We start from the raw sequence: 21334 nt of genomic DNA, 5'->3' as shown, positions 1-21334 counted from the left end.
TTTCAAGGTGGAGATGCAAATGGTAATTACTATTTATTAAGGACAGTTACTTATCACTAGGTGGATTGAATAGTAGATTGCCAGGAAAATGGCTCCAAGGGTGGAGTTGCTTTGAGGTTTGGGAGAGTTGCTGGAAAACTAGACAGCAGCACGGGAAAAGATGGTGATTTGGGCAAGGGATCTGATGTCCCCAAATTTATGTCTCGTCCACGTCTCCTCTTCAATTTTTAAACACGTGTCCTATGCCTTAACTCAAAGTTAACAGTGTTAACTTTTCTAATTCATTAAGAGAGATGCGGCCATTTTCTGGGGACGAAAGTGAAGGCCAGAGCCCATCGCCTCCTCCTCTCCACCCGTCTGCAAAATATCCCCTCCGGTAAACCGCTTGCACGCACGCCCCAACAAAACCCGATCCCGGACTTCCTTCGAAACCCGCTCACAGCTTTTCAGCGAATTGGCATTTCTTTATCTTCAGGATTTAGTTTCACCAACCTTTCACTGCAGGTCAATTCTGAAACTTCTTCTTCATTTGGTGTTTGTTGCTGGAATTTCAATACCCATTTGCTTGTTTTGATTTTTTCCAGCCGCCCGTTTGGTTTTCGATTGTTAGACTTGAAAAGTTTGGATTTTTAATTTGGTTTGGTGAGTTTAGAGGATGGGTTTTCTGTAATTTTTTTGGGATTAATACCAATTTTCTTGTTTTGATGTGTTCATGCTACCCATTTAGTTATCAATTGGTGAAGTTAGAGAAGTTTGAATTTTAATTTTGGTTTTGGTTAGAAATTGGGGTTTGTGTAATTTTTGATGGGTTGTTTTGATGTTTTCCAGCTACCCATTTATTTATCAATCCTCCTACGCAATGGCGAATCTAGGAAATAATGTTAGGGGGGTCAATAAGGATAGCGCGCAGCGCGCAAATTTTTTTTAACAGAAATGGCATGCATATCGTCATTTTATCGAGTCTTGGTAGGATAGCGTGAGAAAACCCAGGATTTGCAGCACCAAAGTCAAATTCCTCCACAAGCCCATTGAACACTGGTAAGAGTAACCCATCTTTGTCTCCACCATTTTTGCTGCATGGAGAAACACTGGATGCGCAATTACCATTACAGACCTTCGGCGTGCACATCTCTACCTGCTAAGAAAATACAGAAACATTCTTAGTTGACTAAAGTAAAATTTAACAAGAACAAAGCTACTTGTTTGATTCGTTATAATTATTGGAACACCTCATACTAAACATACATATTTGTTCGGAATTGCATGAACTGTGTGATTTCCTTGTGGCATGAAGGTCATCCTTCTGCCGAGGCCTCACTCCCAAATCAGCTTCACTTTCTTTATCTGCATACATGAATGATCAAAACGATGACTAAATCGACAATCAAATACAGAAACGAAAAATGAAGAACATAAAAACACAAATGAAGGAGATATAAGGTGAGAAGACAAACCCGAAGAGCACGGAGAGCGCGGTGAAGGCAGGCGAACTCTTTCTTCTTCTTTTAGATATTTCGTCGATCACGTGGTGTGCAGCTCCAAGAGGTCGCACCGGCAGCTCCAAGAGGTCGCACCAACAGCTCCAAGGTTATTTCCATGGCTTCCAAGGGGTCGTGTGACCCCATTGACCCCACTGTCGATCCGCCCCTGCTCCTACGCTGCTTCGCCGGTGAGAGATAGAAAGAGAGAGTGGAAAGAAGCTTCAAGGACGGTGAGAATTGTCGTCGGCTTTGACTCAATACTTCCAGTGTTGAGTTTTGTTGTGTTTATTATTTTAATTTTCTTTAATGAATTAGAAAAGTTAACACTGTTAACTTTGAGTTAAGGCATAAGACACGTGTTCAAAAATTTAAAAGGAGACATGGACCAACACAAATTTGGGGACAGCAGATCCCTGACCAGTGATTTGGAGGGGAAATGTGGGTTTGTGGATTTTTTTCTTTTAGGTTTTTGTATTTATTTTATTTTATTTTGGCTTTATTAAATAATTAAAATTTTATGTATAATTTATGTTTTTTTATCTACATTCCAAAATTGATTGCCACATCAGTTAAAAAAAAATATGGGACTCGTAGTTGCCACATCATCATTTAACTGTCAACTTAAAGATTTTACTAATGAATGTTGAAATTGAAATAAAATGGTAAGTAAATGTATGAATGTATTAAAGATGTTATATGAGGTTGCAATCGACCTTAAGCCTAAGGGGGTAAAATGTAATTTATCTTTTTTTTACCACATAATATCTTTTGAATAACCTATCACCATTGGGACCATTAATTCGATTTATTTTATAAAATATTATGTAAAAAACATGAGATAACGAAAAGTACTTGAAGAATCTTACTTTAAGACAGTCTCCTTATCGTTTCTCCTTCTCATATGTTGAAGAAGTTTTATTACGTTCATAGTATTAACTTTCATAAACTTCTATGTACTCCATGTTCGAATTTCATATCATTGGTCAAAGATCTTAACAACCGTCGGGCTGTATATGGATCCGATATTTATAAGTAACTCTAGTAGCTAGCTACTTAATAATGATTGCCTAACTCATGTGAACTTATTGACATTGTGTTAGGATAAGGCTTCTTGTCTCCCTACGTTATTGAACCTTTAATTTTTGTTTCAATATATTCACAACATTACCTTTTCGTAATGGTAATGATAAAGTGGATTTGATATTGTTGTTAAATTAGAAAAATAAACTTTCTGATAAACTCTCTAGATACGGATATACCAGTCATTATCTACTTTGAAGTTGACTTCAACTTAATCCTTAATCGCTAGGACCTTCAATGGCAAACAACATAATAGTTGTTTAGATCATATCTTCATTATCTCCTTTCGCACGAAACGATGCACTTGATGAGATTGTGAAATGGTTGCAATCCATACAAAAACTATTGTATCTATTACAAAGAAGAAAATAATGCATCCCAAACTTTCTCTTTATTTGGTTAGATATTTAGTACTACTACCTAACTGAGGGGTGTAGCATAGCAATGGAATTTCTTAGTTCAGTCTCTTCCCTCTGGTTTGTTCGAGCGAGTTCTGTTGCCAAGCACTCCTTTAGATCCACCACTATCTGACTCATGCTTAGCCTTTTGATGGCAGTTGGAGATACGCATGCATTTGCTATTTCCACAGCTTTCCAGACTGAGTTCGTATTGAAAATTCCTTCTAACCTCGGATCAACAAGACTGTAAATGTCTCCTTTTTGAAGCATGAAACTGAACCATTCACTAATGTAACTCCGCTCATGCATTCTAGAAAAAACAGGTCGACTTGTGATAATCTCCAACAGTACAATGCCAAAGCTATAAACATCACTTTCTTTATTCAATCTGTTTGATGCGTAATACCTGCAAGCCAAACCATATACCTCAAATCATATCATCCAATGTAAAATGTTTTCCAAAATGATTTAAAGTTTCTTTCTTCATACTGCTTGTTGATTATATAATTTAAGTTTGTTTGCATACATAATAAGGACACAAAGACGATGCCTCAAATAAATGAAAAGAACTCTTACTCAGGGTCAAGGTACCCGGGAGTGCCAGCGACAGTTGTTGTTATATGCGTTCCATCCTCTGTAGGGAAACTTCTGGATATGCCAAAATCAGATAGTTTGGCTTCGAATTTTTCATTCAGCAAGATGTTTGTTGATTTCACATCCCTGTGGATTATAGGCGGACTGCATCCATAGTGCAGATACTCCAGTCCTGTTTTTAAAATCCAGACACAACTTCTCAAAAAGTAGATACCATTTCGTTATCAATAATGATTCGTATTTAAGCTCCTAAAACCCAAAGTCTCAAAGAGTTGCTAACATACTAGGTGTATCATTTTTGTGTGCCTAAATAATATGATTGGTTAGTTACACAGACCTTGTGCAGCTTCTATTGCTATTTGAAGTCTATCTCCCCAACTCAAGATATTTGATCTGCTACCTGCGTCCATAACAAAAATATAACTATCTTATTTTATAGAGTCAGGTGATCCAGGAAAATAGAATTATCAAATTAAGGACTACCAAAGAATTTAAAAGTACTAGTTAATTAAGAAATGAATGGCAAATTTAGTACTGAGTAATTTCATTTGCATCAACCTGAAAGATGTTCTCGTAGGTTTCCATTGGCCATGTACTCGTAGATCAGCCCTATGTTGGTTTCATCATTGCAATATCCAACAAGACTTGTCAAATTTCTATGATGAACTCTCATAAGAAGATCAACCTGTAATTTAGTAGGTCAGAAACGTTACATGTAATTTGATAAGATTAATATTAATCCGAAAAACAGTGGGATTAGTTTATTTAATATGACAAACATGCCTCTGTGAGAAATTGCTGAAACCCTTGGACTGATGACCGTGAAAGCATCTTGACAGCTACCTGAGTGTCGTCTATGTGGCCGTGATAAACTGTTCCAAAGCCGCCTTTTCCAAGAACCATCTTGAACCCCCTTGTAATCTGTACTATCTCAAAGTACGTAAACTGTCTCCCTTTTCGCTCAAATGACCCATGCTGAATGACTACATTTGCATCTGTGCTATTTCCTACAATCATAACATTTTTCATAAGCATCTTATACAAATCAAAACCTTCTGTTTGTGATTATTTATTGCGGAAGAAGATGACATAACAAATATGGAATCTTACCAAGTTGCCTTTTCCTTTTAGAAGCAGCCCAATACCAGATAGCTGCTGCACTAAGTAAGAGCATTGACAGTGCAACAACCGAAACAATTATCATCGGAACAAAAAAATTATACTTCCTGTTCTTCTTCTTGTTGCAAGAAACATTTCCGGATAGGTTTGGATTTTCGCACGAACTGACATACGAAAATAATATTGTATTGTTTAATCAATTATGGTAAAAGATAATATAATTCCCAAATAAAAATTGTAACACATGTTCTTATATCTAAAAATCAAGTTTCTGCGGAATGGCACATCATTTTAAATTTCCAGGAAGGAAAAAAAAAAAATGAAAAACTGGTGGATTATATTGTAGTCGGTCTGAGCATTTTTTTTTTCTTTCTCTCTCTCTCTCTCTCTCTCTCTCTCCCCCAATTAAGCTATCAAAGTACTTTTGTTCCAAAAAAAAAAAAAAAAAAACCTTTTGTATAAAAGTTACAGCTGTCCGGGTATTTATTTTTTCTATTTAATATATAGTTTTTTCTATTTTCTTCAACAAATATCCTCGTTCTGCTATAGAAAAAGGGTGGCGCACCTTATTGATAGTAAACCATCCTTCCATCTGTCAATGAGTACCACCGGAATTGAGCCTGTGAGGTTGTTGTTCTCCAAATTTCTACAAAGGTAGATGAAACAGTACATATATAGTTACCATGCTTTCTAAACGAGGACATATATATAACAAGATATAGGATTAGCGGAAAAATTAACTGGGACTTAAATGTAACATTTTCAATAGGTTCGACCTAGTGTTGCCACATGTACATTTAATGGAAAAATTAACTGGAACTTAATGGATGTGACATTTTTAATAAATTGGGTACTTGTTTGGAAAGTATAAAATGATTGATACAAATTTGAAATGACATTAAAAGGTTAGAGGCTTTTAGGTACTTAATTTTAAAATTTATTTACACATATGCTTCATAAAACTCATTATGAGTTTCACTTTGCCCCATATAACTCAAAATATGTCACTTAAAATCCGTTAAAATTAGTATGGCACAAATAGGACCTACTTTTTACTTAAACGCATGGCACTGCCACATAAGTCCCATGTGTCGATAAAAATGTTTTTTTTTTAACAAAACAAATAACTGATTTAAACAAATTTGTATTTAAAATAGAAAATAAAAATTGCTCGATGTCGCTGGTGTCTCTCCGAGTACGACGCCCTTTCACCAAAGGTCATCATTATTTTGAAACACATCCGGGAATTTTACTGGGAAAATGGCCACATTTTCTATTATTGCATTGTTACTTGAACTAGTGAAACTATGGCAAGAGAGTGGAGGTTGGTGGGGTTGTCTGGGAAATTAAAGAAGAGAATAGAGAGAGGAAAATAGAAGAAGAGGGAATCGGGAAGGGGGGCGGCAATGAATTAATCTAACTTGTGTTTTAAATCAATTCTTATTTTATTTTATTTTTCAAATAGCATCCACATAGCATCCACATAGCATCCATTTGTGCAAAAACTGGGTCATATTTGCATCATGTCACCAATTTTAATTTTCTAACAGATTTTGACAGCATATGGTAAAGTGAAAAACAAGTTGGGTTTTCGGAAGTTAAGTGACACAATTTAAGTTACATGGTGCAAGACTCATATTGAGTTTCAAATGCGTAAATAAGCTATAAGACAATAACAAAATACACACACACATACACATATATAACAAAATAACTTACAAGACATTTAACGTCGGCAGTTGTGACAAAATTTCTGGAATTGATCCTCTTAAGTTGTTGTTTGATAAATCCCTGCAATGACCAGCTCAACTCATTTAACACTATTGATTATGATGTCTGAAATTCTTCCAGAATGATTCGTGTCATTTCTAGATACACTTACAATGTCTGTATCATTGTTAGATTTGACAGAGAAGGAGAAATCTCCCCTTCTAATCCACTGGAAGACAAGTTCCTGATTGTAAAGTCCATAACATGAATAAAACTGTAAGTACTGAAAATTAATCTGCAATTTGGTGTGAAGATATTTATACTTACAAGGATATAATTCTTGGGGGATCATTTCCATGATAGCTACAGTTTAGACCATCCCATGAGTAAACTTGAGGGTTACAAGGATCTCCTTGCCAGTTCTTTTTAATATTATACGTTGACTTGATGTTTGTGATTGCCTCAACTAATATTTTCACAAACACACAGAGGATCTTAATAAAACTCACATATTAGGTGAGGCACTAAACCAATAGCAAGGAATTTAAGCTTGTGTAAGGAATCAATATGACTCACCATCTTCTTGGTTGGTATCTGATATTAAGAATTCTTTCACTTTATAAATCTCGTAGGCATTGAGGATGGGTGGAAGGGTAGAGTTTCCTGTCTTAATAATTGAAAAATTATTTTCTACTCCTGATCCACTCAAGGATTCAGCAGTACAGAATATTGTCGTTGTGGACAAATAATCAGGAGCAAGTGTCCCATAACACAGCTCTCCGCCTGTAGTAATTTTTAACTGTCTAGACTGATTGGGTTGGAGCTTTTCAACTTCTGCAAAGTGCAAGTAAACATGATATACTTCAGTGTCATCATCAGGCCCCCAGACAATATTCAACGAATCATCATTTGAACTTTTCAGCGTTGCAGCTGTGCCCATCACGACGGGTGGTAGTTGATACTCGAATTCTGAATTGACGGTGGATGAGGTATTTAATTTTGTCCAAGAGCCGGGTTTGTCAAAGTAATGCCAGAATCGATCATGAATATCATATGGATACCTATACAAATAAAGGTATTGCATCAATGCATGCATACAATGTTGATGAATGTTATATTTCCTACCTAGAAAACTACACAGAATATAAATTGCTACTTATAAATGATTCTACAACTATTTAACACCAAGTCATTTCGTGAAAAAAAAAAAAGGATCCTGCCAGAATCTATATGTGGTTAAATTGAGGACAACAATAACATGTAAATCACTTACCTATATCCCCAAAGGTCAGCTGTTAGACCAGGGTCATGCCGCCAGAGAAGTGATAAGGACCCTTTTACTGTTTTGTACGAGGCATCGGTTAAAGGCCTGAGATCTATAACTGATATAAATGGAACCCCGGAGCCTGTCTTCACCAGACAAACATGTACATAGTTTCGCAGTGGGACATGTATGAGCTCGGTATATTTTGCTTCCGACGAATTCCCCAACCAGTTCACTGTATCCCACAAGTTAGGTCCAAGATGTATCTCAAATTGGGGTACTTCATTTTGTCCATCATAATTCCCATAAAAGAAACCTGCTCTGATCAAATACTTGGTTTTACTTGTAACATTTATTTTGTAGCAGTTTCGGATTCCTTCAGGGAAGCTTCTAAGAGAGTTGTATGCCCGTTCATAATTGTTTTTGTATTGAGCCAACACCAACTTCCGTACACCAGTGGCTACGAAGTTTTCGTCTGAAATATAAGTAATGCCTGTCGGACTTTCATCATACCTGGAATCTTCCCTTAGGCCACAATCTATGCTAATGAAGCCTGGCACAGATATATTACAAATATAAGAAAAGAGTTCTTAATTGTTTTTTAACTTTCCGGATTTTTATCACAAATGGTTATGAAATTGAAAATCGATTAATATAATTCTTGAAAATAGTGTCATAGAATGTGGTCATTCTGTTATAATTCTATAAAAAATTATATTATGTGTTGATATGGCATATAATTGAGTCCCACAAGTCAATTAAATATTACCATGTGAATTGAAAATATTTAAATAATAAAAAACAATTTTTATTTGTATAATTAAAAACTAAAGAAAAAAGAAGAAAAAAATATGAACAGTACTGTTCATCTTCTACTTCCCCACCATTAATTTGTTTTTTCAACTTTTTTTTGGGATTTTTGTGGGGAATTTCTAAATTTTGTGGGGTTAATCAAAGGGTAGGGCTCATGGGTCTTTGTCATACGCTTTTCATGGCCAATGGGAGCGCATGGGACCTGGATTTTGTTTCACGGCCACCTCTTCTTCCAGATTTGAGGCCAATAAACAAACTAAAACCAAGAACTCAAAAAGATTCAATCTTGGGAAAAATGGTCGACGAAGCCAACAGAGCTGCGTTCTTGGAGATTCCAGGCCGCATGAGTGAGCTCACTGCGAAATTGAAGCATGTACGGACGCACACGCAGAACAAAGAAGGAGAAAAGAAGCGTGCTTTTCTAATCATGAAGCTGCGAGCTTCATCTGATAATTCAAATACTTACAAATCTATTGGGAGAACGTTTGTGTTAGAGCAGATAGATGGTGGAGAAGAGGGACGGGGGTTAGAGATTATTTTGATGGGTGGGTCAATTTAAGAGATCATTAGTGATAAAAACCTTTAACTTTATTATAATACTGTATTTAGAATTCGTACCTGATTGATTTTGGGCATGAACTAGGAGCAAAAGATTAAGAGCAAAACCACCAAGCTGCGCTGCAAAGAGGAAGAGTTGCTTCATTGTCCGTGACGTCTTTGGGACACAAGACACCGAATATTGGTTTCGTAGCATCTCATTTTATATAAGAGCAAGGCTGCACAACACGCGGATTGGTTCCAAAGTATATATAATCATTCTCCTTTCGATACGCTAAATGTTATTAGTAATCTGAATGTGACATGTGTGGTTGATTAGAAAATGTGATAGGCTCTCATCCAATTAAAACTGTTCTGGAAAGTTGACTTCATAAGAATAGTTCTGGGAAGTCGTCTCGCATATGATGTTCCAAAGTATATAGTCGCTTGATAAAATGCATTAGAGAGGTGCTACCCCTTTAGAGTTTAGTGCTAATATTATTTATCTCTGATTTGTTTGTTAGTTGTGATTACAATTGTAGAAAGAAAAAGAAGAACCAAGTAAAAGACGATCCAAAAATGCGTTGTTGAATTTGGGAGGGTTGATTTTTCTACCCCAGTTTATGGGTTGGAATGGAGAATACTTTGATGCAAGTTGCGACCGTCGTTGTATGGTTGACATTCTAGAATTACAATACTACTAAACCCCACGAGTTAATTAGTTTCAAGCAAGGTATAAAATATCGATGATATCGGAAATATCGGTAGTCCAAAAACACGGAAATTTCAATGGAAATATCGGGATATTATCGATATCGATACAAATTGAATAAAAACCACGGAAATTGTAAGAAAAACTTGGAAATTTTTATTGAAACTTTGCAAGATGTTTATTTAGTCAATTATCTATTAGTTTATCACAAAAAAATTGGAAGGAAATGCATTGCATGATGGATTTAACTGATTTAAGTTGATTATATAGCGAGCTGACAAAGATTGTAAGTGTAGAAAATATGTAGTAATTAATGAAAGAAGTTTAAACACACCATAATCATTTATATATAATGAATTAGTACAATATTTTACACTTTATACATTGTATAGTAAGATACATGAGTGACTTAGTACCACATAGAGTTCCTATGAGGTTCAAATTTTTCTTCATCATCTCTATGTGTAAGGTAAGTGTATTGTGAAGAGTAGTCATCAAATGATAAATCCCCAAAATAGTTTTGCATGTAATTGTTAACATGCCACCCATATGGATCCGAGATTGGTTGACGTTGTCCATAAGCAAAATCATTTGAAGATTGAGTCTCGGATTCTTTCCATGAGTCGCTCGATTCCATCCCAACAGGAATGGGATTTGAAGGGTAAGGACATGGTTGGTTTTGAGTATAACCATAGTTACTACTTCTCACTCCAATAAAGTCCGAACTTATAGATAACAAATCATCTTCTTGACTTGATAAAGTCCTCTTGCCTTTTTCTCTACGAGTATAGTCCTTCCCTATGGCACCAATTCCTGGTCCTGCCCGCCTACTGCCATGGTCCTCATCCTGTGTTGCATGCGTGAAGTTTGCCTCACCAGTGAAGGGGCTCATAAATTCGGGAAGTAGTCCAACATAGTTTCCATATCCACCACTACCTTTAGCTCCACTATATCTTTCATCATTCCCACCTCCGGTGGTAGGTGAGTCTCCAGATCTTATACTAGATCTATCATTAGTATCAGCATGATCTTGTGGTTGTGTGGGATTGGAAGAATGTGTAATTCCAGTGTTTCTTAGCCTTGGGCGCAAAAGTTCTTCCAAAGAGTCAGCGCTGCTAGATCTCAGCTCTTCCTCTAATACTCTTTCTACATTTATCCCTTCATTACGTGATTCTTCAGCAACTCTGAGAGCTGAGTTGCCTTCATCATCATCTAAATGAAAAGGTCTAATCCATTGATAAAGTTGGTTACCTTCTGTATCCTCATCTTCAGCAACAATATCAAACACATCTAGTGGGTCACCACGGTCGACATGATCTATTTCTGCTTCCCTATCTCGAATTCGAAGTTGCAGTCGGAGGAAGAAGAAGAAGAAGGAGGAGGAGGAAGAAGAAAAAAGAAAAAAGAAAAAAACGTGGATGACACGTGGCGCCCAGTCATTGTCCACATGCGTGCCACGTCACAATTAACGGCAGATTTAACAGTTTGACTAACGGATGTATGAGATTGTCCCAAAATTTACACTTTAGGTATGAATCTAAGACGAAAAAAACTTGATGTACTAAATGTTGAAAACCACGAAACATGAAGGTAGTAAACAGTCTTTTACCCTATATATACACACTTTTGCATAAAACTTACAGCTATTCGGGTATTTATTTTTTCTATTTTAATATACAGTTTTTTCTATTTTCTTCAACAAATATCCTCGTTCTGCTGAGCTACACAACTCCATGAACACTCCCAAAATTTTAAAATAATTTTTGGAGCCCTCACGCGCCGTCACGCGCCGGCAAGGGCATGGCCCTACGCGCGGCCACGCGCAGGGAACCCTAACGGAATCCCTTAACCCCATTAGGAATATTCCGTTAAAAAGTAATAGAAACCGTTAAAACTAACCAACGCCGTTAGCAATATTCCGTCAATTTTGACGGAATATTCTGTCGTCCCCTACCTTTGAACTCCGGCGACCGTTGCCGTATCCGGAAACTGGAAAAACTTTAAAACCTTATAACTTCTTCATTTCTCAACCAAAATCCATGAAATTTGTACCAAAATGAAGCTTAGGACGAGGGGAACAAAACTTTACCACTTTCAAGCCTTGAAATTCACGGGATTTCATCGGAGAAGCCTCGATAATCCGGCCAAAACTTGAAACTCGCTAAACTTGACTTCCCGACGTCCAATTTACTTGGTTTTTTGTCTCCGAGCTTCGTAAAGATGTTCTAAAGCTTCCTATAAGCTTCAAATCTCCTGAAACATCCATAATTACCACCACATGAATAGTACCCCGAATCGGGGATTCTCAGTCCTCGTGAAATCGAAGGTTTCACATCTTAAAATTAGTATGAATGAACTCAGAAGCTTGCAAGGAGTTCAAAAATTACCTTATTGACGTCGATCCGTGCATGAAGCTTGAGTTCAAAGTTTGTCCGTACGGTTTGTACGAAAAATAGAAAGAAGTCTAATAGGGAGCAGAGATAGAGAGCACGGGAGTGATTGGAAAGTGTGTGTGTGTGTGTGTGTGCACGTGGGTCACCCACCAAAACCAACAAAACTAAGTCCTTTTAGTTCCCTTAGTTCTAAACTTAGGAAAATAATGGATGGATCCAAAACCTAAGTACACAATACACACAACACACTATAACGTACAAGGGTATTTTAGTAACTTCCACGTTCAAGACCAATAATATTCCAAAATTCCGGGACAGGCTGTCACACTATAGGTCCAATACACACTTTGGTAAGGAATTTGACATGGATTGTATCAATTGTCCAATCAGTTCTACGTTGTCACTTAATCAATGGAACATGGTTCAATATCGTCACTTTTCATTTATGTGGGTAACTACCTTATAAGTGAAAACATCATCAATGGTAATATCATTTCAATTCCATTTAGCTCATCCAAACTAGTATACTAGACCAAGAACTTCATGTCTCGGGAGTAATCCGGATTAATCTTATGAAATGGAAATGATTTGAGATAGCGATCGAGTTTAGATTCATTGTTGTGCCATGTCTTCCTCTTCTAGGGAAGTGAATCCTACGAACCAAATGATATGTTGTGCTTCAGGCCAAGACAGATTGATTGGCTATCTGCCGGTGTACCGGACCGTCCAACAGGCATGTTTGCAGCTGGTATATGATCTCGTCACTTCAGGTAGATCAAAGGAATGCATCTGGAGCAACATTCTGAAAACTAGAATTCATCACACTTGCTTATCACACTTGTGTGGTATGGGGATCGAGATGAGACATAACGGATAACGTCCACGCAAATTCACGTCGTTCTACAGGAACGTTGACGTTCTTATCTCCTACTAACGGCAGGAAGACTATCTCATTAAAGTGACAATCTGAAAATGAGCGGTAAAGAGATCGCATGCTAGGGCTCAAAGAGAGCTAGTGTGAAGGAGAATCATGATTGACAAAAGATACACATCCTTCTTTAAGGACCCATGTTAGTACGTTGCGGCGACGCAACTTGGCACATGGAATGCACACCCAAATGCGTAAATACGAAAATCGTCAGGTTTATACCAGTAACCAGCTGTAACGTCATATAGGTTGGGTGGCAATGCGCCTCAAGGTGGACCAACATAACTACATACAAGATTGCATAGCCCTAGACAAAAACTGAAAACTTGGTACGTTTACCAAAATCCGGGCGATCATTTAAATTACACTTTATGATCGCTAGGCAAGGCTATTTGGAGTGAACATGGGAATTCGATGTTCAATTATAAACCCAAAATACATGCAATACTTTATCAAAAATCGTCGATGTAAACTCTTCGGCATTATCCAATCTCCCAAACCTTATGGGATAAGAAGGGTGGTGAACCCTTAATCGGCCAAGAGGTTTAGCAGCAATGTGTGTGGATAAACATGTGACCAGTTTGTCGATTCATCAACCAAAACCATAAGTATTTATATGGTCCGCATTTTGGTTGGATTAGTCCACATATATTCCCTTGAATCCACTGTGAAAAAGGAGTCGTTTCGTATCTTTGCTAAGGATGATTTAGAAATCAAATTTCTGAAAACGAGCAGGTTTTGGCAAAGTGTGCTTGTAGGCACAAGATCCGTACTTTGGGTAAGGAGATGCGTCGTAACATCATTGTTCAACCTAAGTGTCCCAAAAAGGTCGTGCCAAAACAAGTAAATTGCTCAAATCACCCAACTCCAGGTCGGCCATATGTGGTGTGTTTCCAGTTAGGAGACAACCTATTACCCCAAATCAAAGTTACAGGCTCTTTTTTAGAGGTGGTGCAAAAATATTCCACTCTATTTTCTTCGGTGGTTTCATTTATGATCATTGTCATCTCGAATATCCTTAAAAAAATCAACGACAAAGAGAATTTGAAGTCCCTTAAATGGTAATGCAGTACCATTCATACAACGAGGAGCGTGCCAATGCTCTTAATCAGGTTAGATAGACCTGAAGTCGTTAGAGATGTGATTTAGGTGTAAAGTTAGTGTGTGTAGTACGCATTCATCTAGACAACTAACTTTCCCACATTCCTACCTAATCACGTGTTTAATTGAATCGATCACATGTATTAAGAAACATGATTCAATTAACTCATATTCGAGGACAATATCAATAAGATTATCCGTAAGTAAAACAAACACCAAAAATAAATCCAAGAACATGGAAAAATGTTCACAAAGTGAATGGTTTACTAAGGGGATTTGGCTAACAAGGCCATCCATGTCAAAATTTTGCTCTAATGGTGTTCGGTGGAGTAAAATTAGTCTCACATATTGACTACTAGAATGGTACTTCTCAAAAACATTGGTAGGGGCAAAAACATGTGCATAACCAATGATCTATTCTATCGAGACAAAAATAGATTCTACAGGGATGAGGTTCAGGAATACTATCCCTTATTCTTGCAGTTTTAGGTCTTAGGTGCCAAGGATCACGTTTCAGGCATGATGCCACACCTTGGCATGCCCTGATTTTACCATATGTTTGTAGTAGTACTCAGATCCGAGAATTTGGTAAACTTCCGCTTTCTACACTTGTTGCTTTAGGAGCGAGTTAGAAACAAGGAAGGACAAGAAAAGTATTCTCTAGTCACAATTCGATCGGATTTATAAATTTCATAATTGTACTCATTCATGGACGTAATCATGGTGTGCTTCAGACAATATCTTTCATGATTAGACGGTTCATAGGAGCGAGCCAAAGATCCATTCAATCCTATTCATGAGGTACTTCCGTTGGTAATGCTTCAAGCATAAGTCTTCGAATGAAGATCATGGTGGAGGCTTATTCAGCTTTTCCATGCCATTGTTGGCTACAATGGTTTCTCAGCTTCTTGATAGTCAAGTGAAGATTCACATCTTGTACCCACATATAAAATGGTTTCTATTAGAAACGTCCAAATAAGGGAAATCGAACTTGTGACGGTTCGACAATCTATTGAATTGGAGGAAACAAGATTGTGATTGGTGCTTATAGGAATGAAACATCCATATGCATCAAAGTTAGAACATTCGAGTTCTAAGACATGGTTTTCATAGGTGTATTGTTTTATGAAAACTTCGGGTTTCAAAGACACTAAATTTGAAACTATAGGTTCAATTTAGTTTATGAACGTTTAGTTTATAAAAGAGAGGTTCCTGCAAAAACACAAAATGCAATATACAACTAAGTGTAGTGGATTTGAGGTTCTTCGGGAACTCAAGTGTGAGAGCTTCGTTATTACGAAAGTATGTCAATGGTTCAAAATATAAAAATAAATTATTGAATTGTTAATGTCCAAAAGTGATCTTCAAGTCAATAATTTTGTATTCATTACCAGATTAATGGATTACTGGTCACTTTTAATTAATTCAATAGATTGAGACCAAATGGGGTCGATCGTAGAAGAAAAAATAATTACAACATTCGGGTTAACATGATTTAAAATGCCAAAAAATAGCATTGGGTCAAAAAAGAATGCTAAATAATAGCACTGGGTCAAAAACCGTAGCCCAAAAATTTTGGGTTGGGTGTCATAAGTAGGCAAAGGCCCTAAAGGCCTCGGGAATAGGCTGCATGCCACATGCCTGGGTGTGAAACAAAAAAGGCAGCCCAAGCTGTTGGTTTTGGCACGGGGAGCCCAGCCAAGAAGCTGGCGTGATTTTGGGCCAAGGAAAGGTGCGAGAAAAAGCCCAAAGGCTTGCGAGTTGCGAATGAAACCTTAACCGTAACTGGGTTTCGGTTTCGGGCACAGAAACTAAGCCTAGCCCCATGGGCTGGCTTATGGAAATGCTGGCCGTGGAAAGGCTAAGCTGCTGCTGATGTGGGTCGGGGCTGCAAGCCCATGGTAAGAAACTGGACCAGGCATACGGCCTAGTTATCCACAGATGCAGCAAAGCCCAAAGGCTTTGGCAAAGGGTCCAAGATGTCGAACAACGTCGTCTCAATGGGGTCTCCAACGTGGCCGGGCTTCAGGCCAGCACAGTGGTCCTTGTGGTGGTGCCATGACAGTGGTGCCCCAAAATCTCATATTCCTATCTTTTATTTATTTATTTTTCAAAATTGTTACGGTTTTACAAACCCAAAATTTGCTTCTAATTTATGAATATACTTTGACTCACATATTCCACATAGCAACTTAATTGAGTAATGCATGAAACAAATATATAAACATATACAATATATATATATATATATATATATATTGTAAGGAAAATATAAACATAGAGGGGTTCATACATCATGGGGAATGTTTTCATGCTTCAAGGTTGTTTCAAATATCTTCCTTTATTTTAAGCGTACATGATTGGCAGAAAACAACAAAAGCCTTTGAATTTGTAGAAGATCCTTCGCAGAAAGCCGGAATTGCATCTCTAATGCGTTGTATCACATTCAACACATAAAAGGTAAATTGGATCAATAGCATGTAGATCAATTCAATTAAATAATAAATTAATCATAAAAAGAATGATTAAGACGTAATACTCTCCTGACTGAAGATCAAACTCTCTTGTTAGCGCAACGTCAAGAGCGTGCTGATAACGTGTTGTAGGCATAATTTACTGAACAATTATGGAGGCCATATAGAGAGGGAAAGGTGCGACAATAGTAAAGAGAAGAGAGAGAGATGTGTAATTGTGGGTGTGTTTTATTCCACCCCATTGTGCATTTATTTATAGCAATAGGGAAGGTTAATTCCTTACCCTTTAGGATTACAATATTTAATAGGTAATCTACTCCTAATAGGAATATAAGAGATATTCCAAGATATACTAGGATTTACACAATCACATTCCTAATCTAATAGGACTGCAACAAGCTCGAGATTATTAAATAATGATTTTAGCCTAATTTATTTTTTTGAAAATAAGATTTATGTAGATTATCCTAATTTATTTTTTAAGGTAATTTAGTCAAAAGTCAATAAAAACTTTACTATTACGCCATATATCAATGACATATTTTTATTTTGGACTTAATCAATGATATATTTGATGGAAGTTCTGACAGAGTGAATGAAAAGGACCATAGTTACATGTTTTGATGAGTTAAGGGACCAATAATCACGAATTTTAGTTAAGGGATCATTACTCCAATCAGATTAAAGTTGAAGAACCATTGCTACAATTTCCTCTTTTATCAAGATAGGTCTACTTGTCCTATCTAACTGAGGGACTTTCCAATTCCATAGAGATTGATTTCATCTTAGACATCATCTCAATGGAACTTCCTATTCAGATTCATTGCCACTCTACTTTGCTCGAGCTAGTTCTGTTGCCAAACACTCCTTTAGTCCCACCACTACTTCACTCATGGTAGGCCTTTTAGTGGCATTTGTAGATACACATGCCATTGCTATTTCCAAAGCTTTCCAGCCAGAGCTAACATTGAAGTTCTTGTCGAATCTCGAATCGAAGATCCCATTAATGTCCCCCTTTTCAAGCAAGAAAGCAACCCAATCACTAATATGATCATGCGTTTTTGATAAAAAAAAAAAAAAAAAACATGTTTACTAGTAATAATCTCCAACAACACAACCCCAAAGCTATAGATATTGCTTTTCTCATATAACCAGTTTGATAAGTAGTACTTGCAATATAGACCATGCAACTCAAGTCATTATCTTATGAATGATTATGCGTAGCCATATATAATGATAGGTGAAAAAAACTAGGTTTAAGTACTAAAATCCCCTAACCTTTTAGTATTATTCCAAATTGATCTCAATCTTTTCAAATGTTCCAAACAAGTACTCAACTTATTGAAAATGTCACATCCGTTAACTTCCAGTTAAAAATCTATTAAATTAACTAGGCTTACTTTGTCTCGAAAATCAATAGAATGACATGGAAGCATAGCCTCCACCAACTAATGGTTAGCACTACCCTCATCATGCCATCACCTCTAAACCCATTGCAAAGCCATTAATTTCACCCTACTACTCAAACTGCCAACTTCGAGAATAAGGTTATGGAGGTTGCTAAAATGGCATGGACTACCATGATGCAACACCACCACCTTCACTACCTTAAAGAAGAACTAGAAGCTTTACGAGCTGAGAATCAGTGAAAGAGGAAATCATATGAGTATAAATAAACTCCTTGAAACCCTATCTGAATTCTTGACCTCTTCTTTGTTAAGAGATTGCCCTCCTGATGTAATTTCGATTTGGGTACATTTCCGATTCAATTCAATACAAGTTTGATCATTGGGTTCCATATTATATAATCTATGTTTGAAATTTAGATTTTGAGGCAACTAATATTAATATTGTCCATGATATACCAAAGTGGTGGTTGAATAAAATCTATTTTTGAAAAATTAACTGGGGCTTGACGGATGTGACATTTTTAATAGGTTAGATATTTGCTTGGAATGTTTAAAAAGGTTGAGACCAATTTGGAATGACACTAAAAGATTTGGAGGGGTTTTAGGTACTTTAATCCAAAAAGCTATATATATATCATTCTCTTTATATCTGGATCCTTTACCAAATTTTCTATCTAACAGACAATACAAGGCTTTTAATCTTAACTGTTCACAATGATCTAATGTCTAGGAATTGTGTAAAGAAATTTTAAATATGTGCCAAGACACTTAGAAGCGACTCCCAAACAAGCGTTGAGAACAAAAATTACTTATTCGGGGGCAAGGTGCCCAGGAGTTCCAGCAACATGCGTCGATATATAAGTATCGTCCTGCGTAAGAAAATTTCTAGACATGCAGAATTCAGATATTTTGGCTTGGAAACTTTCATTAAGCAAGATGTTTGATGATTTCACATCCCTGTGGATTATAGATGGCTTAAAACCATAGTGCAGATACTCCAATCCTGCATTTATAAATTAAGACATCACTTGCCAAAGACAATTCAAATAGAGGTGGTTCCAATAGTAGTCATTTTTATCAAGGGGAATCATCTGCAACAGGTGCAAGTAGGAAATCTTATCAGGGAGATTATTCTAATGGTGGTGTAGGTTTCGTGGGTCAATTTCCAAGATCAAATGGCACTGGACCAAGTGGTGGACACTTTTCTCAGGGTGATTTGTCTCAACAGTTTCAAGCCCACAGAAACAACAATGGTTCCAATGACTCTAGGTTCAACTCTAGACCTAGGTACAATGGTCATAATACTGGGAACTTCAACAATCGAAGCACTGGTGGTTTTGGTTCTTCAGGCAGTAACAAGGGAGGCTCAACATGGGGAAATTGGAATGGCAATAATGGTCAGCGATCACACATCATTCTTGAATGTCAGATTTGCAACAAAAGGGGGCATACTGCACCAAATTGCTATTACAGAAATGAGCAATTACCTACTTCTAATCAAGCTATTCCTGAATGTCAAATATGTGGAAAACGTGGTCACACTGCCTTGAATTGTTTCCACAGGGGCAATTATGCTTTCCAAGGAACTCAACCACCATCATCTCTCAATGCTATGACTGCTCAGTCTTCAATGGAGTTCAATAACAATCAGGCTTGGATAATGGACACTCGAGCTACTCATCATATGACTGGACATGTTGACGATTTAAACATGTTGACACCATTTGAAGAAGATCAGAAAATCACAGTGGGAAGTGGTGAATGCCTTCCTGTAAAAAACACTGGTTCTTCCTCTATCAAAACATCTTCTAAACCACTTCACCTTTATACTGTGCTACATGTTCCAGATTTAACTGCTAGTCTTATTTCAGTTTATACTCTATGCAAGGACAATAACTGTTATGTGATTCTGGATGAATTTGGATTTTGGGTGCATGACAAGGCAACAAAGACAATTCTCATGAGATGAAGGAGTAATGGGGGATTATACCATATACCACATCAGTTCTTTTTCAACTATAATCAGCTAATAAAGTCTTCACCAAAGGCATTGCTTGGTTAGCTTGTGCGAGCATCTTTATGGCATCATAGGTTAGGGCATCCTACCAATGAAGTACTCCATAGTATGTTGTCCAGTTCTCAAATCACATATAAGCTTGATATAAATAAACATGTATGTAGTCACTGTCTTAGAGGAAAGATGTCTACACAAGTTTTTGACTCTAGAACTGTGAGGTCTGTACAACCTTTTGAAAGAATAAGTAGCGATGTATAGGGTCCATCTTCAGTTGTATCAATTGAAGGTTACAAGTACTATGTGAGCTTTATAGATGAATGTACAAAATTTACATGGATATTCCCATTAATATACAAGTCTCAAGCTCTGCACATGTTTGAGAAGTTTTATGCTTTTATTCAAATTCACTTTCAAGATATACCTAAGTTTTTTCAATCAAATGGAGGTGGTGAATATATGAGTCTTGCTTTTAAGAGGTTTCTGGAATCAAAAGGTGTTGTGCATTTGGTTTCCTGCCCATATACTCCCCAGCAAAATGGAACTGCAGAAAGGAAGCATAGACATATTTTAGAAACTGCAATAACCATGTTGTCCACAGCTCACTTACCACATAATTTTTGGTTCCATTCATGAGCTCATGCAGTTTTTCTTATCAACAGAATGCCTTGTCAGTCATTAGGATTGCAGTCTCTATTTTTTAAGCTATTTGGAGTTCAACCAATGTTAACTTCCTTAAAAGTATTTGGGACATCTGTTTACCCCTATCTTAGACCATATAATTCCTCAAAGTTAGATGCTAAGACAAATCAATGTGTATTTTTTGGATACTCACTGGGATACAAAGGGGTCATTTGTTATCATAGAGCTCTGAAAAAATTGTTGATATCCAAACATGTGATTCACGATGAACAAACCTTTCCTTTTCATCACAGTGAGATTAAGTTTCAGTCTTCGAAAGATACTGGGCACAGATTTGGCACACATCCAATTCTTGTTCCTTATGTTCTTCCTTCTATCAATAGTGACAACAGTTCATCGCAATCTGGACCAAGATCTCAGTCAGTTCATATAGTGGATCCAATGAGTTCTCATGATGATGTTATGTTAGATCAGTCAGTTCCAGTGGCTTCAAATTCATCCCAGGATTTTTCCATATCTCAGAATCAAGAAATGTCTTCCATTACTCAGCACCAGGATGCTTCCCCTCACACTACTCCCCTCTCTACATCAACTTACAACTCTTTGTTGCCTGTCCAGAGTTCAACCCAATTAGAGGTAATTCCTTTCCTCAATCCACATAATGA

The 21334-nt window shown here is 37.0% G+C and overlaps 1 protein-coding gene and 1 pseudogene across 1 annotated transcript; both read right to left on the bottom strand.

Annotated features, from left to right (window-relative positions):
* Positions 1-1625, bottom strand: part of LOC108174008 (LRR receptor-like serine/threonine-protein kinase IOS1) — a 43585-nt pseudogene extending 41960 nt beyond the window's left edge.
* A 1192-nt stretch (positions 1626-2817) lies between these two features.
* LOC103443761 (LRR receptor-like serine/threonine-protein kinase IOS1) lies at positions 2818-9334 on the bottom strand. Its single transcript, XM_070804720.1, has 13 exons — positions 9078-9334; positions 7656-8199; positions 6959-7443; positions 6710-6848; positions 6555-6626; positions 6392-6463; positions 5238-5318; positions 4664-4836; positions 4337-4560; positions 4112-4238; positions 3891-3953; positions 3536-3725; positions 2818-3365 (listed from the first exon to the last, which is right to left on the bottom strand). Exons 1-13 carry the CDS (start codon positions 9211-9213, stop codon positions 2978-2980), a joined length of 2694 nt encoding a protein of 897 aa, XP_070660821.1. The 5' UTR covers positions 9214-9334; the 3' UTR covers positions 2818-2977.
* Positions 9335-21334: the final 12000 nt, after the last annotated feature.

Source organism: Malus domestica, chromosome 09 (genome assembly GCF_042453785.1).
Source record: "Malus domestica chromosome 09, GDT2T_hap1".
Taxonomy (NCBI): domain Eukaryota; kingdom Viridiplantae; phylum Streptophyta; class Magnoliopsida; order Rosales; family Rosaceae; genus Malus; species Malus domestica.
The sequence above is the reverse complement of the archived record's forward strand: the minus strand, read 5'-3'. Positions and strand labels throughout refer to the sequence as shown.

What these genes read in the sequence shown, in the direction of transcription:
- LOC103443761 (XM_070804720.1), bottom strand. Translation starts at nt 9,213, where the DNA reads ATGCTACGAAACCAATATTCGGTGTCTTGTGTCCCAAAGACGTCACGG. An exon ending in TAAAAGGAAAAGGCAACTTG is followed by an intron (nt 4,561 to 4,663) that starts GTAAGATTCCAT and finishes TTATGATTGTAG; the next exon opens with GAAATAGCACAGATGCAAAT. An exon ending in TTCAGCAATTTCTCACAGAG is followed by an intron (nt 4,239 to 4,336) that starts GCATGTTTGTCA and finishes ACTAAATTACAG; the next exon opens with GTTGATCTTCTTATGAGAGT.